General features: G+C 43.3%; 1 protein-coding gene across 2 annotated transcripts in view; it reads right to left on the minus strand.

The window, feature by feature from the left end:
• Positions 1-544: 544 nt before the first annotated feature.
• The window catches only part of INTS9 (integrator complex subunit 9), a 75,131-nt gene continuing 55,709 nt past the window's right edge, over positions 545-19,966 (minus strand). For both annotated transcript variants that reach the window (XM_074921293.1, XM_074921284.1), the window contains 5 exons: positions 19,694-19,818; positions 18,046-18,213; positions 5,459-5,557; positions 3,044-3,181; positions 545-2,083 (listed from right to left, as the gene is read on the minus strand). In XM_074921293.1, coding sequence (XP_074777394.1) covers positions 1,907-2,083; positions 3,044-3,181; positions 5,459-5,557; positions 18,046-18,213; positions 19,694-19,818 — 707 coding nt within the window. In that variant the 3' untranslated portion in view covers positions 545-1,906. The remainder of the gene's footprint in view (positions 2,084-3,043; positions 3,182-5,458; positions 5,558-18,045; positions 18,214-19,693; positions 19,819-19,966) is intronic.

A 19,966-nucleotide genomic window follows, 5' to 3' on the forward strand; every position in this document is an offset into this window, starting at 1 on the left:
AGCCTCCTCTGCTCCAGACTGAACCCCCCCAGTTCCCCCAGCCGCTCCCCAGCAGACAGGTCCCCTGTGCCTCCTCCGTGGCAACACACCGACGTGCTCAGCCAAGGGGGATACAACAAGCACTAACGCACAGCCTCAGGTCTGGCTTCTTCAAGTAACACGTGAAGTCCCCTATAATTATAAATGCAAATGAGTATCTTCAGAAAATGAAGGCTCTGGAGCGCTGGGACCAACACTGGAGCTGGTCCTGGTAACAAGTAGAAAGATGCTCTCAAGGACTCATCTATTACCAGGCCCACTCTTCCCTCTCCCCCTGCCTCCCCTCAGCTCAGGCGAGGTCTCTGTGTGTTAAGAATAATCTTTTTGGAGATTTAATTACAAGGTGAAATATGTCCAATTCTTTTACTCTGTTTTCGAGAGATGATAAAGAAGCTGAGCTACTGCAAATGTTGTAAACTCTTATGAGGATTAATGCTACTGCAACAAGTTTTTTATCACATTAATGATACTATTTCTCTCCCGCCCATGACACACACACAAAGCAAAGGTACGGATGCTGGAGTCTGTACATCCAGTCAAATAGAAATCCTTAATGTGTACGATGTGGAAACTGCAATAGCAAATAGTTTTTATTACAGAGCTGTTCTTCCACTGCCTTAATCTCCCCAAAGCTATAAACTGAAGGAGTAGTTATATTTTACAAATGTGTACACACACGCACAGGCGGATGTGGAACAGGCATGCAGATGCTTTTATAAACCACAGAATGTGCTTCCTCCTTGGCAGTCTTACTATGCTTTTTATTTTGAACACCAAATAAATACAAAACAATCCAATAAAAAACAAACAGCAGTAAAGCTGAGAAATCGGTCGCTTTTAAAAGCAATACTATTAACTAAGTTTAGGCCCCAAATATATGATTTTGAGAGTGTAAAACCTCCCCAGGTCTGCAGTACAGATGGCTTGGTATAAATGACTCAGTATTTCAACCAGGATTTGGGATTGTGGGGCTGAGAGGACAAGTTTTCAGAAGGTAGAAACAAGAGGCACTTAACATCTCTAAGGTTTTTCATGAGCACTAGGAGTTGAACTACTTTATATACTTCTGAAAGGATCTTCCTGAGATACTTCCTCCACTGAGGGTGGAGGAAGCCAGGAGAAAGCAGTCTTCTGTGTGAAGAGCCTACAGCTAGGTGGACAAATCTGGTCAGAACAGCTGAGGGTGCAGCATCAATAACCACCGTGCACTGCCAAAGCATCTGGCTTTTCCAAAATCTCTCTGCTTTTGCAGGGAATGGCCAGGCTTTTGCTGCTTTGGATCTGTTCTACACGTCCAGCACAGCCCCCTTTTTCTGTTTTTATTTTTATAATCTTTACCTTACCAGCTTTCTCATTCCTTTGTGCCAGTGAAATACACATGCACAATGTAGACGGAGAACAGACAGAAAATTGGATCTGGTGACTGGAGAGGAACAATGGGGAGAGAAAAATAAATCTCTTAATAGCTAAGGCCATTGTTTCAATATTCCTACAGAGTTTCCTCAGGTAAAGGACTGGGGCTTACATTGCTGAGAGGGTCACACAGAGAAGTGTCTGTGTCTGCACACAATTTCACCCTGACCTTGTAAATATACACTCTGTTTATTTACTCTGCAGTTCATATCTCCTATAAGATTCCAACTCCCAATTTTACAGAACAAGAATCCCCTCTGAAGTATTCCAAAAACGGTTAAAAATAACATTTAAAAAATAGATAGATATTAAAAATACTTCCTTGCTTCTCCATGAAGGGGAAGGTGGCTTCTGGTCTCTCTGAATCAAGAAATTTTCTCTCTCCCTGGAGTCACCCTCTGGAAAGCTCTCAGCTCTGGGGTCTCTCCTTGCAGAGCAGCATGATGTCCATGAGCTAAAATTTCTGCAGGAATTTGAGGACCAGGTCACGCAGTTTCACCCTCAGAGGTTCATCGTTGTCGCAGATGATGTGTGTGGAGTCCTCCTCAATCTGAATGAGGGTTTCTGCCTCCTGGAGGAGTACGATGTGGCCCTTGGCTGTGTCCTCCACCTTCACATCGCTGAAACCGTGCTAAATGTAGCGTTGGGGAGGGAGTGAAAGAGAAGAGATGTTACAACAACTCAGGAAAACAAGTAGAGATGAAAGACTGGGGCACAGAGGGGAGAATGGCTACAGAATACAGAGTGCCGTTGCAGATGTTCTAGACCTCTGGGATTTGCAGAGGAAACACGCATAGGCTAAGCTAAACATGACCCTCATTATACAAACAAATAAACTATAGCACAGGGAGGCTAAAGCCAACATTTTCCACTACACCAGCTCCCTGCAACTGCAAAATCTTGAGAGGCAAAGAGGACACATATCTCCTTTAACTACAGAAATTACCAACTCCTGACATTACTGCCTCAAAGAAGAAGATAGTGGAGAGCTACTGAACCCCAAGGCAAACTTCCTCACAGACAATCCTGCCTCTTTTTCCTGCTAATTTTCTCCAAGGAGTCACCCAGGTGAGAACAGGGCTCCACAGAGCAGTAACCAAGAGCCTGCAAGTCCAGCCACCAAGCCCCCTGTCCCACAGCTCGCCAAAAACCTTCTCCAACAGTGGAGACATTGCCAGAATCTCTTCTTCACTCAGTCACCTCATTTTCACAAAACCGGCAGGAACTTCAATACTTTCGAGACCTCCCTCCTCACTGTTCAGATTTACTAGAAATGAGCCGATGAATTCAGAATTACATGGGGGATATTCACCCACTCAGAGTGACCCCAAAAGCTCTGCTTCTCTGGGAAACCAGGAGGAAATGACTGATGTGAAGCCCCTCTATCAGGACATGACTCCACAGGGAACTATTCCCTCCGTACTCAGTGCAGGGACACACAATCCCTGAAGTACTTTGCTAGCTAATTAGCCCCTCTCCATTTCAAGCTACTCTAAAATTATTTCCCCCTTCCTCTCCGCTGGCAAAGCAGCACATTTCTGAGATAAACAGAAATCCGCTTGAACCTCACTTGCCACCAAAGACTTATTACCTTCTCGAGTGTCTGCACAAACTGGTCCACAGGAATGGAACCACTCAGCAACGGCTTCAAAGGTTTACACTCTGGCACATCATCACTCACTCGCTTTCTCTTCTTGCTGGCGGGAGGCTGCGGAGGTTTTGGAGGGAGCTAATGGATGAGAAGGTGCACAGTAATGCAGTGAATCATATCAGCTTATTATAATTTAGTTGGAATAACAAGTACATGAGGAAGAAAAGGAATACTGATTTTGTTTGCTGTGACTAAAGGGGAACATTGCAGTGTTGAAGGGGAGAGGAGAAACCCAGCCTTGGGCTCCACTGCAGCTCTGCACACACAAGCCACCATTTATAAAAATAAATTTGCAGGTTTAGTTCACATCTCCATCATCTTAAAAACTTCTGTCAAATTCAGTTCTGTTCATATTTCTGTCATCTTAAAAGGCCTGCCTGACTCAATTCAAGACTGAAGCTTTCTGTTTTAGCATTCAGGTACTCTGCAATATTTTCCAGAAATTGTGCCTTTAAGAAGGCAGTGCCTTGAAAATCACACTAGAAGATGCAACATGTTGAGAAACAGGCAAATTCAGAGCAAGTAACTACTCAGGGAATGAGGAAAAATGGGTAGTTAATTTCTCCCTGGCCTCAGAAAAGTGAGTCTTTAGGAAGAACCTGAATACAGACAGGGAGGTGTGAGAGATGCTGCAGTGCCTGAAAAATCACTGGAGTGTGATCTGGGTATAATTTTGTGCTGCTTCAGAAAGCTATCTGCCTTAACTCATCCCAGGGACCCTTCTCCGTTAGCAGGGAGAGGGAGGCAGGGTTAGCACATGCTAAACTACCTAAACTAGCACTGTGTGCTGCTGCGTGTGCCGGCAAGGTGTGGGGTTAACCGAGCACTTCTGAAACATGGAGATGGAAACCGGATTCCTATAAAAAGAACAGTGAGGAAATTACTGTGTAAAATAAATCCCTGTGTCCTGTGCCAAGTTAGTTAAGTTGAGGAAGTGTCAGCACTGGTGTTTCCCAGTGAACTAGCAACTCAGTCCCTGGGAAAAAGGTGCTGGGGAAAATTTCTCCCAAATTTTGGCAAGACCGTTTGCCAGGGATGTGTCTGTACAACACACAGGGAATTTGCCTGAAGCAACCCCAGTGCTTTGCAGCACCCTGACAGACTGGGCTCCTCTCAACTCCCTGTCTTTCCCATCATGTAGCATCACGGCTGAACCTGCTGCTGTGATGTCCCTGCGTTTCTTTCAACAGCCAGGGAAGGGTTTTTTTTTCATCCTTGGGAGAGAAATGCTGCCAGCTCAGGCTCCAGTTCCACGAGCACTCAAGTCACTTTACAAAACTCACCATTTTCCCTTCAGTTGGTGGGCCTACATGCATGTATCATGTTATTTGTGCATGAATCACTCACACGCTTCTGTGTCCGTAGACTGAGTTTTTGGGGCTGGTCTACACGGCTTCTGTAACTCCCAGAGGTCCCGGGCTCAGCCAGTACCAACAGACACCACCGTGCTGGCCCACCTCCACCCATTTATGAGGGCTCTGGCATTTTAAGCCTAGGTCTAAGTTTGTTTGGCATCGGGAATCAGAGTAGAGAAGAGAGTAAATAAACAACACAAAGGAGAAAGCAACCTCAGAACAACTGCATTGCAATACTTCAATTTTTTCCACGTTGCCTAGTGTTTCTAGGGAACTTGGAAAAAGTAAGGCTGCTGTCTGCTGTGCGCCGATATAAATCTTGAACTGATCTTTATGTCCTTGCATTAAAGACATTAGTGTACTGCCTCTTCTCAAGTGTGGTGAGCCCAGCCCAGAGCGTGGCTTCACCGAGTTCCCTGCACGCTCACGTGTCACAGGAGAAAGGGGCCCGGGGTGTCCCCCAGCCACCAGCTCCTTCTGCGGAGCACTAACGCCAGGAATGGCAGTGCCAGGCTAAAGGAGGTGCTAGGAAGGGAGTGTACGCTCTTATACTTTGTACAGGGATGCACAGGCTGCTTCTTGGGGAACAGGGCAACTTAAGGAAGACAGCCCCTTCACACGTCTAATGTTTTAGGACGTCTCTCTCCTCTGACCCTCAGTTCTAAGTCCACGAGAGGCTGACTGATGCTGATCCTGGTGTATGGGCTATGGAAGACAGCAGTATGATTTGTAGCCTCTCTTCAGGAATAATCTCACTTCCCCTTTTATCTTAGCCAGGCACACGGCCAACAAAAAGAGGGTAGAGAGATTTATTTGCATCCCACTCTCTACTCTAAGTGTAATTCCTCACTCGCACATGCCAGGACAAAGCATCTGACAAGGACTCTGCTCTGGTGGGGAAAGAGTTGTTGGAGGGGTTGCCTCATGAGAACAGCTGGGGTCCCAGATGGCAGGAAACCCAGCGTAAGGATATTTTTCTCCCTTTCCCATTATACCGTACCTGCAACACATGCTTGTTGTCTTTAGTATGCAACACTGCAGAAACTGTTGCTAAGGAAATACCAGGCTTAATCTCCAAGGGCACAAGCGAATCTGCAAGCTAAAGCAAAAGAAAGATTTTGTTCAGCAAGTGATAATCTCAAAATTTGTATGAATCCAGCTGTGATTTAAATTGGCAGCATGGTATTTTTAAACACAGGCTAATGAACTGTAAACACAAACCCACTGATACAATGACAGAGCACTCACCTGCTTAGTCCTCCTCCTAGCTCTTAAAGCTACTGACTTTCATACTGTTATCAGAGCAGCGTGAGGTTTTCAGTAAGCAAGGCAAGTCTCACAAAACAGAACAATTAAAGAGAAACCTTGTTTAAAAAAGACATCGACTACTTCAATATTTTCTTTTTTAACAGTAAAGCACAGAAAGTAATTTGTCATTATTTATTATGTTTGTAATGTTGATGGACAAGGAAAAATCAAAGCTGGTTTCCTTTCAGTTCCTTAGTGCTGCATCATTCTGGCCGCAGAACAGTGGGAAGAAAAGGGTTTGTCCTTAAAAACCCAATCGCTCTGTTGACTGGTTTGAAATTTTTCCTTCAAACACTGCATAGAAACCCTTCCACTGCCTTTTGTATCATTTTTCTCTGAAAGAAGTAAAATTTAATCTTGGCTCCAACTTTGAATTCAGTGGCAACCTCCCAAGATCCTCAGCATTGAGGGTGTTGGTGGTGAATGTGGAGTGGGCAGTACTGCACCTGCTGAGACTTGTGGAAGTTGGCCAGCTGGGAAGCCCCCCTTCCAGCCACGTTTCCAAAGCTGCAGAGAACAGTACTCACGAACACAGAGAACTATTCCCTTTTTCCCTCCAAGGGAGTTCTAGATGACAATACACTGGGCACCGGGTGCCTTGAGTCCAGTCCACGATGCAGCGAGGATCTAGTCCTAGATCAACAGGTGCCTTCACACCGCCTGGGCCAGCAGCCCAAGCTGTTTCCAGGTTTCACTGAAGGCAAGGCCACGTGAATTGTGCTCTGTGTCTGTGGGGAAACCCCAAAGGTGACTCAAAACAAAAATGGGTAAGGTTGCTCATGTGTTACACCACTGGATGGGAGGACTTTTCAGTTGTGAAAGCAAGTGACACCTGAAGAGACAGAATCCATGTGGCTGTTCTTCCCAACAGTTGTACTATCAACCCACCCAGACCATCAACTCAACGTCAAAAGAGCTTCCAGAAGGTGATCTTCATCTGAACTCTATTCCCTTTCACCCTCAAACACATGGCAGCACCCCCAGTTGGAGCCATATATTAAGAAGACCTTAAATTCTAGGTAAAGGAGTTCTTCTGAAACTTCAGCAGAGCTCTGGAGAACCTGCTGTCATCATTGCCCTGCCAGCATGGCAACACCAGCTCTCTTTAGCTTGTCAGATGCTCCCGTGCATGAAAAGCAGGCAGAGAAAATGAATGGATTTTAGAAAAGCATGGTGTATTCCCATTTTGGAGATAGTGAACCTGAGGCAAACAAAGATTAAATTCCTTACCAAAGACCATCCAGTGATTTTCAAACAGGATCCAAACCAGGAGAGGGATGGAGAAGAGCAATGGAACCCTGACTCTTCTCAAGAAATTTCAGGTACCAAAACTTTATTGCCAAGTACTCTGGTCAGCTGTAAATTACGATTACGTAGGTGATCACTCTATTACGGCAAATCCTTGTGAATAGAAGCAACTGAACTCGACTTCAAAAAGCACTCACTACTGGCCTAATCCTTTTGCCATCAAAGCACTGAGAAGGCTTTTCCGTTGGCTTCAATGGCAGCAAAGTTCGGCTACTTCTATTAACTTCTGAAAATCTTGCCTATCACTATTAAAGTCTCAGGAACATTTTGGGAGCAGCTCCTTGAAATAAAACAGTTGGATAGATGATTGTGTTGGGAAAACACAGACATTTTAGGGCTGCATTCAAATCACCTAGATTTTGCACATATTCAGGCTCGGTGAATCTTAGAAATCAAAATTTCATGGAGCAATTCAGATTGCTCTCTCTCTGGGACTCTGCTCAAGATCTTTAAAGCAGGCAATTTGAATACAGCTATTGTTGAAGGCTAAGAGAATAAAAATATAATGATAATCATCGCTTCAGATTTCCCCTGGGACCTAAAAATAGTAACACTTGCAGCAGTATGTTATGCTGCACTTTGCAGTGGTCGAAGGCACTTTACATTCCCACCACCTTCCAGAGGAGGATCGATACAAAATGGGCTCTAATGAAGAATACATGGCAAAATGACAAACACTGTAAAGAGAAAGATCCTTAAAAAACAGAGAGCCGCTTAGAATCAAAGTCCTCTTCTGCCACTGAAATATTTTGTTATTAACATTTATGCAGGTTTTAACCACACAGTTGGTAAATAGCAACACTTTAATTATTAACAGTCAAAAAGACAGTAAGATAGACGTTCATTTTTATTTTCTCTAAGATACTGCTCCATCTCACAGCCCTCTCTATGTTGCGGCCAATCCTTTTATTATAGAAGTTCACTGACCCAAACCAAAAAGGTCATTTAATCACATCCAGTAATTCACCCACCAAGACCAGACAGCACTGCTGTACTCCTTTCAGCTGACCTCCTGCACACACAAATCACAAAACTCTTCCAAAGTGCTGGATTAAAGAAACCCTTTTCAGAGAGATAGCAAACCTTGTCTATACTCCAAGCAATGGCAACTCCACCATTTCCTCTCACAAGCTGTTCCAAACTTTAATCTTCCTTGCAGCTAGGAAACCGTGTCTTATTTCAAGGTTGAATTTGTCCAACTTTCAGTTGCTGGATCTTGTTATGCCTTTGTCTGCGAGATTGAAAAGCCCCCTACTATGCAAGAATAAATGCATCTTCCTTCCAGTCATTATCACAAGTCTCATGCCACATGCTGGCATCAGGAAAGTCACGAAAGCAGACACACACGGCACTGAGAACTAACATCACATTAATCAGTCCCCTGCCTATGGATGAGCACTTGGACTGCCTCAAGACAGACCTCTGTGTGTGTGTACATGTACAGTGTATTTCATTTTTTTTAAATCCCTCCTGTTAAGAAAAGTTTAAAACAGAGACCAACCGAAAAACAAAAGTCATTGACTCCCAGTAGTCTTAAACTGCAAGTGTTGACGTGAACCTTGTAACAGCTGAGGGAGAGAAGAGTCAGCTTGGGATATGCTCTTACAGAGTAAAGACATTTTAACTGTAAACTTCAGTTGAATCTTGCGTGCAGGACTGCATTTTCCACAACAAAATGAGATCGGACACGTAGTATGTGAGCCCAAGCACCATTGTTGGCCAAACTATGTTGTTTATAAAGAAGAAAATATGTGGTTAGGTTACTCTGAAGTCTCTACTAAGGCCTCCATCAGGGATTAAGGTCGCATGCTGTCTTCAGTCACCAGCCCAAAATCCTCTCGCTGGTAATGAAGAGCTGAACAATGACTGAGCATGGGATCTGAAACTCCTACAGTAAAAAAAAAAAAAGGAGGCTGAATAATCAGTGAATAAAATCAGGAGAGGACAAGAACTTCAGTACACACCGTCTTGGTCCTGTGGAGGATTTTCCCAGGGAGATACATACACCAGCCAGTATTCTAACATCCAAGTCACAGCCATACTGGCAGTGGTGACTACCAGTGATTTCTTCCTAGATTTTTGGGACACTTCTCCAAACTTCTCCCTTTTTCTTCTTCACCTCCAAGTTTTATAAGTGCAATAGCTCTTGGCTTACACTAGGCAGGGTTCAGGATGCCTGACCCAGCAAGGAGAGGCAAAGTACAAGTGGAGTGACGTGAGCTGGATCTTCACCCTCCAGGACTGGAGCAGAAGTGAACAAGCAGGAGCACAGCAAAGCTTATCAGTAATTAAAATCCCCTTAACTTTAAAGATCTGAAATTCACTGATGTGTACACTAGATTACAGCATGTGTATTTACAAAGGGACACAGCTGGGTTTTTACATCAACATTAAATGTGTATTTTCCAGATTTGCAAACTGTGCATAAGTGTATGATCTTGCTTTAGAGACAGGAGCCAGAACTGCAACTCTGGATCAAACCAGAGAAGTCAAAGACATGAAACAGAGCTGTGAAACCACAGGTTGGGACAGAGCCATTATGAACTCAACACACCACAAGTCCTTAGAAAAAATAAAGAAAGAAGAAAGTTGTAATATATGGGGCAGGAATCAGTTTTGTTCAGTGCTTGTGCAATACCCAGCGCTCAGAAATACTACTAAGGGGTCTATTACTTATGCTACTATACTGCAGTAATGAAGTAAATGGAAGGAAAATTTTAAAAAAATCATCAAAAGTGGATCACATGCGACTAACACAACAGCTTTCTCTGATAAGGCAACTGCTGAGGGAACTGGGGCAGCCACAGTCTGTGCTTCACGAAGCACAAGCAAGGTACCACATGGGAAATTACAAACTGTGGACTTCTACAGCAGTCCTGAGGTGGCGAAAGTGCTGGTTAAAGCAAGGATATTCCCAGACAACTACTGGGCTGCTGCTGCAATTCCTGAAGGGTCAGTCTTGAGCCTATTCCCATCCAATTTTTATGAATGACCTCAGTACAGAATGAGGAGAGTGTTCGGAAGGCAGCACTGAAGTTTGTAGAGGCACCCTTAATAGAAAGAAAGATCAGGTTATCATTGAGGAAGAACTAGATGACCTCAAGAACTGGAGTAAGAAAAACAAGATGAAATTCAACAGCATGAAATGCAAGGCCAGGGACTGGGCTAATACCGAGAATTTCTGCTGTGAGCTGACAGCTGCTGGAAATGACAGAGGTGAAGGGTCCAGGTTTATTAGTCCGTCCCATGAGAACTGAGAGTCACAAATGTGACACGGCCATAAAAAAGCTAAATCTAACTCCAGAAAATATCAGTAATTCTAGCACAGATGAGCTCTTGCTATTATATTGGGCCCAGCAAGATCTCATCTGAACTACTTGTAAATTGTGGGTAATTTAAGTTCAAGTAAGATATTCTGAAGGGTAAATCAGGGCAGGAGAAGCTGTCTTGTAAGAGGAAACTAAATATCTTGGCTTGTATAGCCCGGCAAAAAGCAAGCCAAAAGGAGAATTTGATTATTCTACATAAATACCACAGGGAAAATACCAACAAAAGGGAAAATCTATTTATGCTAAAACACGGTGTTAAGAATAAATATGTGCAGACCAGCCATGAATACGCCTGGGCTGGAAATGAGGATGATTCTAGCCATCAGAGACAGTGAGAGTTTGAACACCATTCTAGTGGGAACAGCAGGGGCAAAAGTCTTCACAATTTGAAGCTGGTGCCTTACATTTTTTAGAGGCACATGATAAGCACTCTGACTAACTGCAGCTGGGTTCTGGCCATGTAACCCATGAGGGCACTTTCATTTTTGGGTGGAAATGATTGCTCACAGTCTTGGAGCTTGCCAATGTGAAAAGATTCCCATGCAGATCCTAGCCCCTTTAAAGGATGCAATTCATATGCAACAGAAAAATATCCTATTTCAATTATTAGAGAAGCCCAAAGACTTTAAGATCTGCCTACCTTCAGAGGGAGTCCACCAGGCCCTAGCGATCACAGTTTCACAGAGGTTTTTACAACAATATCTGAATGGAGACCAACCTGCCTCATCCTCCATGCCTCCACTCACCTTGCTCCTCACACACATCAAATCCAGTTTCTGGATGCAGAAAAGCATCTTCCCAGTGTACCTTTAGTAGGAAAAGAGTGCCCAAGTATTCCACGTGTTTAAAAGCTGTGCAATAGCCGTTTCACAAGCAAGGATTATCTGTATAGTAAGTTTTGTAAACAGAATTAAAACCATGTTCTTCCTGTCACTCCTATGTGGATGGCAATGTTAGGAAAGGAAGACAATTTACCTCGCTTCTACCGGCCTGATTCTTCTTGTTCCCTCACTATTTAAGAACCAGCAGTTCTGTTGTGGAGTCACTTGAAACCAGACACAGAAATGCACAAGAGATTAAAGTGTGGGCAGAAGTCTCAAACAGCTTCAGCCTTGGCTTTATACCATCTGCTAAATCAGGCAGTGTCTGAGTGCAGGAAGTCTGCAAGCATCAGATCCTGCAGAGGAAACAAAAAGATAATGTGGTCAAACACATGCCCCGAAGGGGAAAGGTCTACAGATTTAAATATGCCTGTGGAGTAAGCATTCATGACCAGCAAGCATATTAAAGAAGGCACGAGCATGCTGCAGGCCACTGTGCAGTAGAATGGAAATTGAGGATTCTTTCTAATGAGTCTTAAAGGAACAAGGGCATTTCCAACAGCGAGGAACAAACATCCTAGAACTAAGGGCATCCGTATAATCATTAGTGGGTGATCTGAGTCATGTCTTGTTGGGGTTTCAGCCTCACATTTTACAGAATCCAAGTGTTTTAAATGGGATGATTAAATTTCTAAACTAACCCTAACGTAATAGATCTTTCAGTCTCTGTGGGTCTGCTACAATTCTCTCTGGAGCAGATTTTAAAGTCTCATTAACTTCAGTGGATGAAGAATCATGCCACAAACATCTAAAATTTCTTATATTAGTGCTTGCAAATGCTTACATCTTAGCTTTACTTTTCCACAGAGCCAACATCTAGTGGAGAAAAGAAGCTGAAGTAGTAGTCCTGCAGTTTTGAGCAATGAAACAAACCTCTTCTTTTACATCTACACGTTCCATGTTCAACTAATGGACCAGGGCTCCAGATCAAGAGGATGAACCTTGCCCCCAAAGCCTGGAAATCAAGACAGAAAGGTATGTACTGACCAAACAACAGGAAATAATCCTGGATGGGATTATAAACAGTAGTCTCAGTACAAAAGCCAACCACTGGCTTTTTGCCAATCCTGTGCCAAGAGACAATTTTAAGGAGGTGTTTAAAAAGTGTAATGAAGAAGATTTACGGCTGTTTAATGAAGCTCTTCCCCAATATGCTGCATAGCCCGGGAGCAGGCAAGAAACAGTTGTTTGAGGAACTTACAAGAGGACAGTGGAAGCCAGAACCAGCAGAAGCAGAAATCAGCCTCAAACTTGAATGAAAAATGATGGGTAGGGGAATCAAGGATGTGAAATTATCTTCAAAGTAAAGGCGAGCAGCTTACAGATGCAAACAATGAGTCATTTGAAAGACATGAAAAGGGCATCAATCAAAATATTCAAAATATAGTAACCAGTTTATGGGTCAGAATGTCAAGTCAGAATATAATGTTGAACCTGACTGGGAAAAAAGAGAGGTGAGTGCCTGGCTAGAAAAGAGTGTTATCTTACAGCCAGCCATCAAAAATGAAGGAGAAACAAACCTAGATATTAATATGGGCAGACAAAGGCAGGCCGGGAGAAGAAAAGCAGATCCAAATTTCATCAATCTGAACTGGACAATCTTTGGATGACATTAACCAGAGAAAAGATGCAGGGGAAAAAAAAAAAAAGGTGAAGGAAAGAAGGGATAACACAGTCAAAGCCCACACAAGAGGAGAGAAGGGAGGAGAATGAATTCTCTACAGAAGCAATGGGAGGCTGAAAGGCCAGGAGAGAAGAGACACCAGAGTGAGGTTGGAGACATTTTCAAGAAGAAAAGAACGGCTGATTGCATTGAACACTAGTGATGTAAATCAGGAAGGCAGCAGACTACAGTGGTTCTGGCTTTGTCTATGAAAAGGCTGGTAAAAGCTGAAACAGAAGTAATTTTGGTGGAATGTCAACAGGTGAAGTCAAACTCGGACAGGGCCTGTGCTAGAACGAGGGAAGGACTCCAGGCAATTTTACAGACTGTGGTTTCAGTGAGCTTGGAGCTGAAGGGAGGAATGACAGTAGCAGAAGCAAGCAGACAGGTTATATTTCATTTTCTTGATGGTAAGTGAGACTATGGCATCTCATACAAGGGGGAATAATCAGGTGAAAAGGAATGGAGAGGTCAGGAGACTGGATAATGTGGGGTCACCAAAATAAGTCAAGGGTTAGAAGAAAGAAATCAAACTGAAACATGGAAGGAAGTTGGAGAGGTAAGATGAAAGCCATGGTTTGCCCCCCTTTTCTTTCAAAAAGAATTGGCAAGATCCTATGAGGAAAGAGAAGTTGAGACAAGAGAAGGGAAGGATGAACTGAAAGCTACATAATTATAATAGGCTGCCATGTGGCTTTTTTCCTAGTTCTCCTCTGCAGTTAAAGAATCATAGACTGGGTTGGGTTGGAAGTGACCTTAAAGATCATCTAGTTCCAATCCCCCTGGCACAGGCAGGGCCACCTTCCACTAGCCCAGGTTGCCCAAAGCCCCGTCCAACCTGGCCTTGAACCCTTCCAGGGAGGGGGCATCCTTACAGTTCCTTGTCATTGCATTCCATGTCAGGCTCTGCACTGCACATTCACACTCTCCTATACTGGCCTGCGTCCTGAAGAACTTGCAAATGGAGTATTTTAAAAACACAGAGCCCTCACTGAAGTCAGTCTGCTGCTGAAGTCAAGTGATCCGCACCATTGTTCAGCTGTAATTAAACTGCAGGCACATTATTTGCTCAAACACTACTGTTTAATTTATCTGTTTGCTCCAGAAGGTGTTTTCCATTTTCCCATCGTTCTCCTGTGAATAGACAATGCCTAACCAATTTCCAGGAAGCAGTCTTTTCTTTTTTTTTTTTTTTTTTTTTTTTTTTTTTTTTTTTTTTTAAAGTGAAAGGCAGATGCTGAGAAGAACAAATTAGTTAAAGGGTAAAGGTTTCCACAATACCTCTGAGAGCCATTCCAGCCTGGTGCCTTGGGACTGTTAAAACCTCTCTCTAAACAAAGGCTGCTCTGAGTGTAAATCTCATTAACATACAACAGTCCTGCTTGACCTGACTTTGCTCTTCCATGAAGTGATTGAAATGTAGACAAACTCCAGCAGCATAAGTAAATTTACATTTGTCTGACAGAATCTGAACCACTGAAACAGTTTTGGAAAGGAAATTTCACACTACCATACCGGCAGCCTGTATTGACTGAAACCACGCTGAGCCAACTGTTTGGTTTGCAAAAGCTTTAAGAATCCAGACAGAAGTTTGAGCGCATGTCCACTCTGAGAAAGGGCTGTGGATGTTAGGAGAGGGCCCTCATCAGGACTTCATTGAAGCAGACATTCTTTTATGAGACTTTTAGCTGTACTTTAGACACAAGCCCTAGCCCTGGAGCGGATCTAGCAATTACTTTTTTTTCCAGGGTGGATTTCATCATTCCATTTTTGGCTAACATGGTTTTGACAAACAACAAGCCTTTGCAAGGTTTGCTAAGAGCTATAAAATATCTTTTCCAATCGCCACTTGAGCCTTCACAGATCCCCAGAGCTAGTGGCAGTCTATATGAAACAAATGCCTTTTCCTTGCAATATAGAATTCCTATATATTCAAGCACCATTAAAGAGACTTCTTGGATGAAACTACTGAAAAGGGGACATTAAGCAGCAAATCCTCCTCACCAGGGAGCCTCATCTATCATATCTGCAATCCTGTCTGGCATAACCCAGCCAGTAGAAGGGAAAGTTACAGCCATTTTTTGCCACTACTGTGTAAACCCTGGGTGAAACCAACATCTGCATTGGCCTCTCAAAACCAACATCCCAACAACCTCTCTGCACAACGGGACAGAGAGACAGGGCTCTTCTGCTGGGAGAGGGAATGAGGCAAGCCCTGCAGATGGCACATAAGAATTGTTAGGGAGGTAAGGTGCTCATTTAGAGGGTTAGCATCAAAGGAAATACAGGCCCCAGAAAAAGATAGCATTTTCCTCCTTTCTTCCGTTTATTTGAAAACCAAACCAAAGATTCTTGGGGATTGCCTGTTGTGACTGGTTATACAGAGTAGGAGAGATCACTCAGTTACACTTCTCAGCAGCTATCAGCCATGCTGCTAAGACTCAAAGACCAAAGGAAGAGAGTGGAAGACAACTCACGGTCCCTCCCATGCCTTACTACCACCCTGCAGGTCAAGTTGGAAGCAAAAACCAGCCTCACACAGTGATGTGATGAAGGCATGCTGAAATAGAGATTGTCCTGGAGAGACAGTCTGTGATCACTACAAAGTTGGCATTGCTATTTCTCTAGCAAGTTCCCTTAAAAAGAATGAGCAAAGTCTCTTTTTGAAAATGATTTGCACATCTCAGTGCTGGGGAATGGCATCCTATTAACAGCCCTGAATCACAGCCTTGCTCTGGGAGGCAAGCACACAACCACTAATGGGTCTAACTCTCAAAGAACCCCCTGAGGCAAGCAAACACTACCTCCCTGACACCAGTGAGAAAGGACAACAGCTTTCCTCAAAGTCTCAGAGATGATCTGGTCTACCTAATTTTTGTATCGTATTAAAAAGTCTTTTCAAAAGCATCATTAAATACCAAGTAGCTTTTTGCAACAAGTTGGTAAGTGCAGCTTTGGAACCCCGGAGAATATCTGAACACGGAAAATCACATAAAATGTTTCTACTCCCTACGCACAAATAGCCTTCAAATTAGGACTCCTGTGTGAATACAATTTGATGTTACTTGTTGGAGGGGAAAAAAAGGGCCATTTCTGTAGATACTCCTGTCTGTGCAGCTTTCTGCTCCAAGTTAAAGTGGATGCAGTAGAAACCAGGTCTCACTTTCTACGTGCTTCTTTGATACCCATTCTCAGGCTGGTGAGTACCACATTATCTCCAGTGCATCCTCCCTCCAACATCCCAGCAGTTTTGGGAAGCACTCTTGTTTCTGTGTAGTGTTTTTACCTAAAGTTACAGGAAGAATCCATTCACTTCAGTGACAAACAGCACCTCAAAACCACTAGAGATCTGGGTTTGAGAAACAGAGAGCATTTTCACATTAGGGGTTGCCAGTGAGACCGAATCCAGGCGGTCTCTTGAGCCTCAAGCGTAAGGGATCTTGCTGCCAACGGCCAAGCTAACAAGAGAAACACTGACTTGTTTTCCAATGCAGTCTAGTCCCATGAGCATGGCACTGCCTTCAGACTATAAACTATTCCAGGGAGCTCTGCAGTCCTCAGTGTCCTTTCTGATGTGAACTGCATTTTGTGTTTTAGACTTGTGCTGATTGTACAGGAAGAGGCCAACAGAGCAAGAAACTGAACCTGTGACTCTCGTGGACCAGCCTAGCTCTTAGACAACCCTTCCCCTTGAGAGAAACTTCAGAATGTATCTGGGTTGGTGAATATTCATCTGTAGCATCTGTGCTAATTTGCATTCTGTGTACAGGGAAAGCTGGTATCCACCCTCCTCACAGGGCTGACACAAGGGATAGGCTCACACACAAAGGCTCACTTACACCCTCACAGTTTAGGGGAAGATCCAAAGCTTCAGTAGAATCTAAATAACAGGTAAGCCACGTGCTGGCTCTCTGCACTCAGACTATAAGATTTGTTTTGGTCATGCTGGTGAACAGAAGCCACGTTTTACTAGTCTTAGGTTTAATAGGATCCAATAAATATGTAAATTTCCAAACCAACTAAATATATGTGCCATGATGGAGTTGCAACCAAGTATATTTCCTAATTAAAAAATCCCTCCTTGTCTCTGGCAGTCCTCTAACCAGTGGGCTGGGCAGGCTCCTAACAGAACTGATGCACAAAGCAGACATACATGAAATGGTAGGAAGGGGTGTTGTGGACTGGCTGAGGGATTTTGTTACACAGGTACCAGTTCTGTACTTCATGACTGGCTTAACAAAGGCTACTTCCTCCCTCTGCTCTCTGATGAAAAGTAGACTCCAGAGTTTCCAAAGGGCAGTAACGCCTGCTTGTAAAAAGAAACTGTCACCTTTGATCTAAGGACACATTTGTGCTGATTGGATTGTCAAAAAGGTATTTTAAGATCATGTCTGTTAAAATATGGGTCACCCTTTGTATTATGGGCAATTTATATTTGACTTATGGGGTTAATAAATTATTAATAGGTGTGGCGGGCATAAGTAGTCCACATTACAGATGGCTACAAGCAACCCATTAACCTGTTGGACTTCAGCAGTCTGTAGGAATTAACCATTTATTGAAACTGCTGTTATACAAATTAGCCATTTCACTCCTATGCCTTTAACATAGGAATGAATACTGCTCCTCCAGGGAAAAGGTATTTCTCATGGCAGGTACAGCTGGGGAAGGAGAAAGAAAACTCTTGGCTCCTAACTCCCAGATTCTTTGGATCCTTTCCATGGCCCTGGGCCACCAATTCAAACCGCAGTGCCTCAACTTACTCATATTTAAACTGGAGATGACTGGCTTGCCCCACAGGTGGCTAGCATTTGTTCTGTATTTTGAGACACAATGAATCCTTGCAAAGGACAATTAATCTGGACATGTTTTTTGCTTGCCCACCATGTCTTTTCAATTCTCATTAGTTTACACAGTGAAATTCTCTCTCAGAAACGCTTCTTAGCCCTCCATGTGATAGAAAGTGCTTGACATCATCATGATCAACAAGAAGGACAGCCACGAGACATCTTCAGTCAAAGGGGCTACTGAAGCAGTAGCTTGAATTTGGCTGTATGAGCAAGAAACCACCATCTTTTTCCCCATTTTTGTTACTCACTTCTGGCATGATTTCAATCTTCTCATAGCGTCGCTTGTACGGCAGAGTGAGCACCTCTGCTCTGCGGTAGGACATCGGGGGGGGCTGGCAGTCTACCATCAGGTCTGTGCGATGAGACTGGGTGGGTGGTGGCTGAGTGTACTGCTCCGGGCAAACTACGTGGAGAGGCTGGAAAAGAAGATTGTGGTGACTTAAAAAAAAAAGGTTTGGTTGATTCTGTGCGCTGTCCTACAACGGTAATCACTGCCATAAGGAGGTTTGCAGATTGTTGTTAGCAAGCAAATTTATTTGTATGAAAACACCACCCAAAAGATGCAATCCGGAAGATCGAGTCAGTGTTGGAACAAACTGTTCAAGGAGCAGGCAGTCTTTGCTTTGTATACAACAGTGTCCAGAGTAACAAGGCCTAAATTTGTGTCTTTAATCACCACTTCAATATCAGCAGTCATGTTAGCTGCCAGAAGGAGAGAAAAAAAAAAAAAAAAAAAAGAACATTGAGTAGTTTTTTCTTCCAAATCCGTGTCATCTAAATTGTCTAAATTGGAAGCAAATGGCAGTAGTGGTGGAGACCATTTAAAAATGGCATGGAGGGAGGCAGATGTATCAATATGCAAGGCTGCAAAAACTTCAGCATAATAAGCAACTCTGAGTTTTCCTGACCTGTCAGTGATATATTAACAGGCTGGTTGCCACAAGGAACACTGCAGGATTTAAGGAAGCCAAAGGACAAGACAGTGTTGCTGCAAGCTGTTTTGGAAAACATTGTACTTCAGTAGTAACATGGAAGAAAATGATTGTCTGAAAAACAGGCAGTAGCAATTGCTATCAGTTGTGTGGTGACAAGCCAGGTCACAGAACAATGAGATAAAATGATCCAGACATTGTTAAGAGGTTTGGAAGAATATGTACTTTTGCGTTCAACAAGTTGAAGATAGAACAAAGGGAAAAGCTCAGCCAGGAACAAAACTGGGTAGTATTTTAATTATGTCATGAGTCAGAAAACAAATTTCAGTAGAAACAAATTGGATGGACAGGAGAGGAAGCTAAAAGCCCAGAAGAGTTAAGAGGGGAGAGCAGAGAATACTTGAACGCTCTGGCCTTCTTCCTAGAGAGAAGTTGTTTGGATTCTGCAAACAGAATATGGACAGCAGTGGATTTGGAAGAAGTATAAGAGTGAAACTCCAGAACAGCAGTGCCAGGACCAAAACAAGTATCAACTGCAGGATGAAGAGGAGAGGAGATGGTTAAAGCTGAGGCCCCTGAGGATACTCAGCACTTGGTACCCTTCACGTTAAGACTACTAGATACAGCCAGGCTTATTCATACAAACAAGAAAAAGAAGAAGGGAAAAAGTTATTATGACTATACATACCTAAAAAGGAGGAAAGAAATGCACACACCATTTGCTCTGCATTCTAAGCTTTCAGGGATCTTCCAGCCACTCCGTGCAGAGATTGGCAGTCATGCTATATTCATTTTGGAGCAGGATGATCAAGGAGAGCTCAATGCTGTGTGCTCTCTTGTGGAAAAAAGGGATCTGAGTGTTGTCTTGGTTTTGCTATTGGTTAATGTAACAGTTGTTCACAGATGACCTATTTATTTCACGTGTGTGAAGAAACATCAGAAAAGGCAACAGAAAATTTATTACCTGGACTTCTTTGAGTAATTTAGACACCTGAATAAAATTCAGTCTTGTGTCAATGGGACAGTAAACACATTTCATTGCCAAAGGTTGATAAGGAGCCAGGGCATCCAGATAAGAGAAATCAGGTTCTGAAAAGAGAAATGTTGAAAACACTGAATGCCTATTAAGAACAAAGATGGTCCAATTCCTCTCTGATTCCACATTCCAGTCTAGACAAGCTGTTGTTCAGCAGTGTTAATTCTGTTATAGATTTCTCTTCTTCCTTCCCACACCCGT

This window comes from Athene noctua, chromosome 1 (genome assembly GCF_965140245.1).
Source record: "Athene noctua chromosome 1, bAthNoc1.hap1.1, whole genome shotgun sequence".
Lineage (NCBI taxonomy): Eukaryota > Metazoa > Chordata > Aves > Strigiformes > Strigidae > Athene > Athene noctua.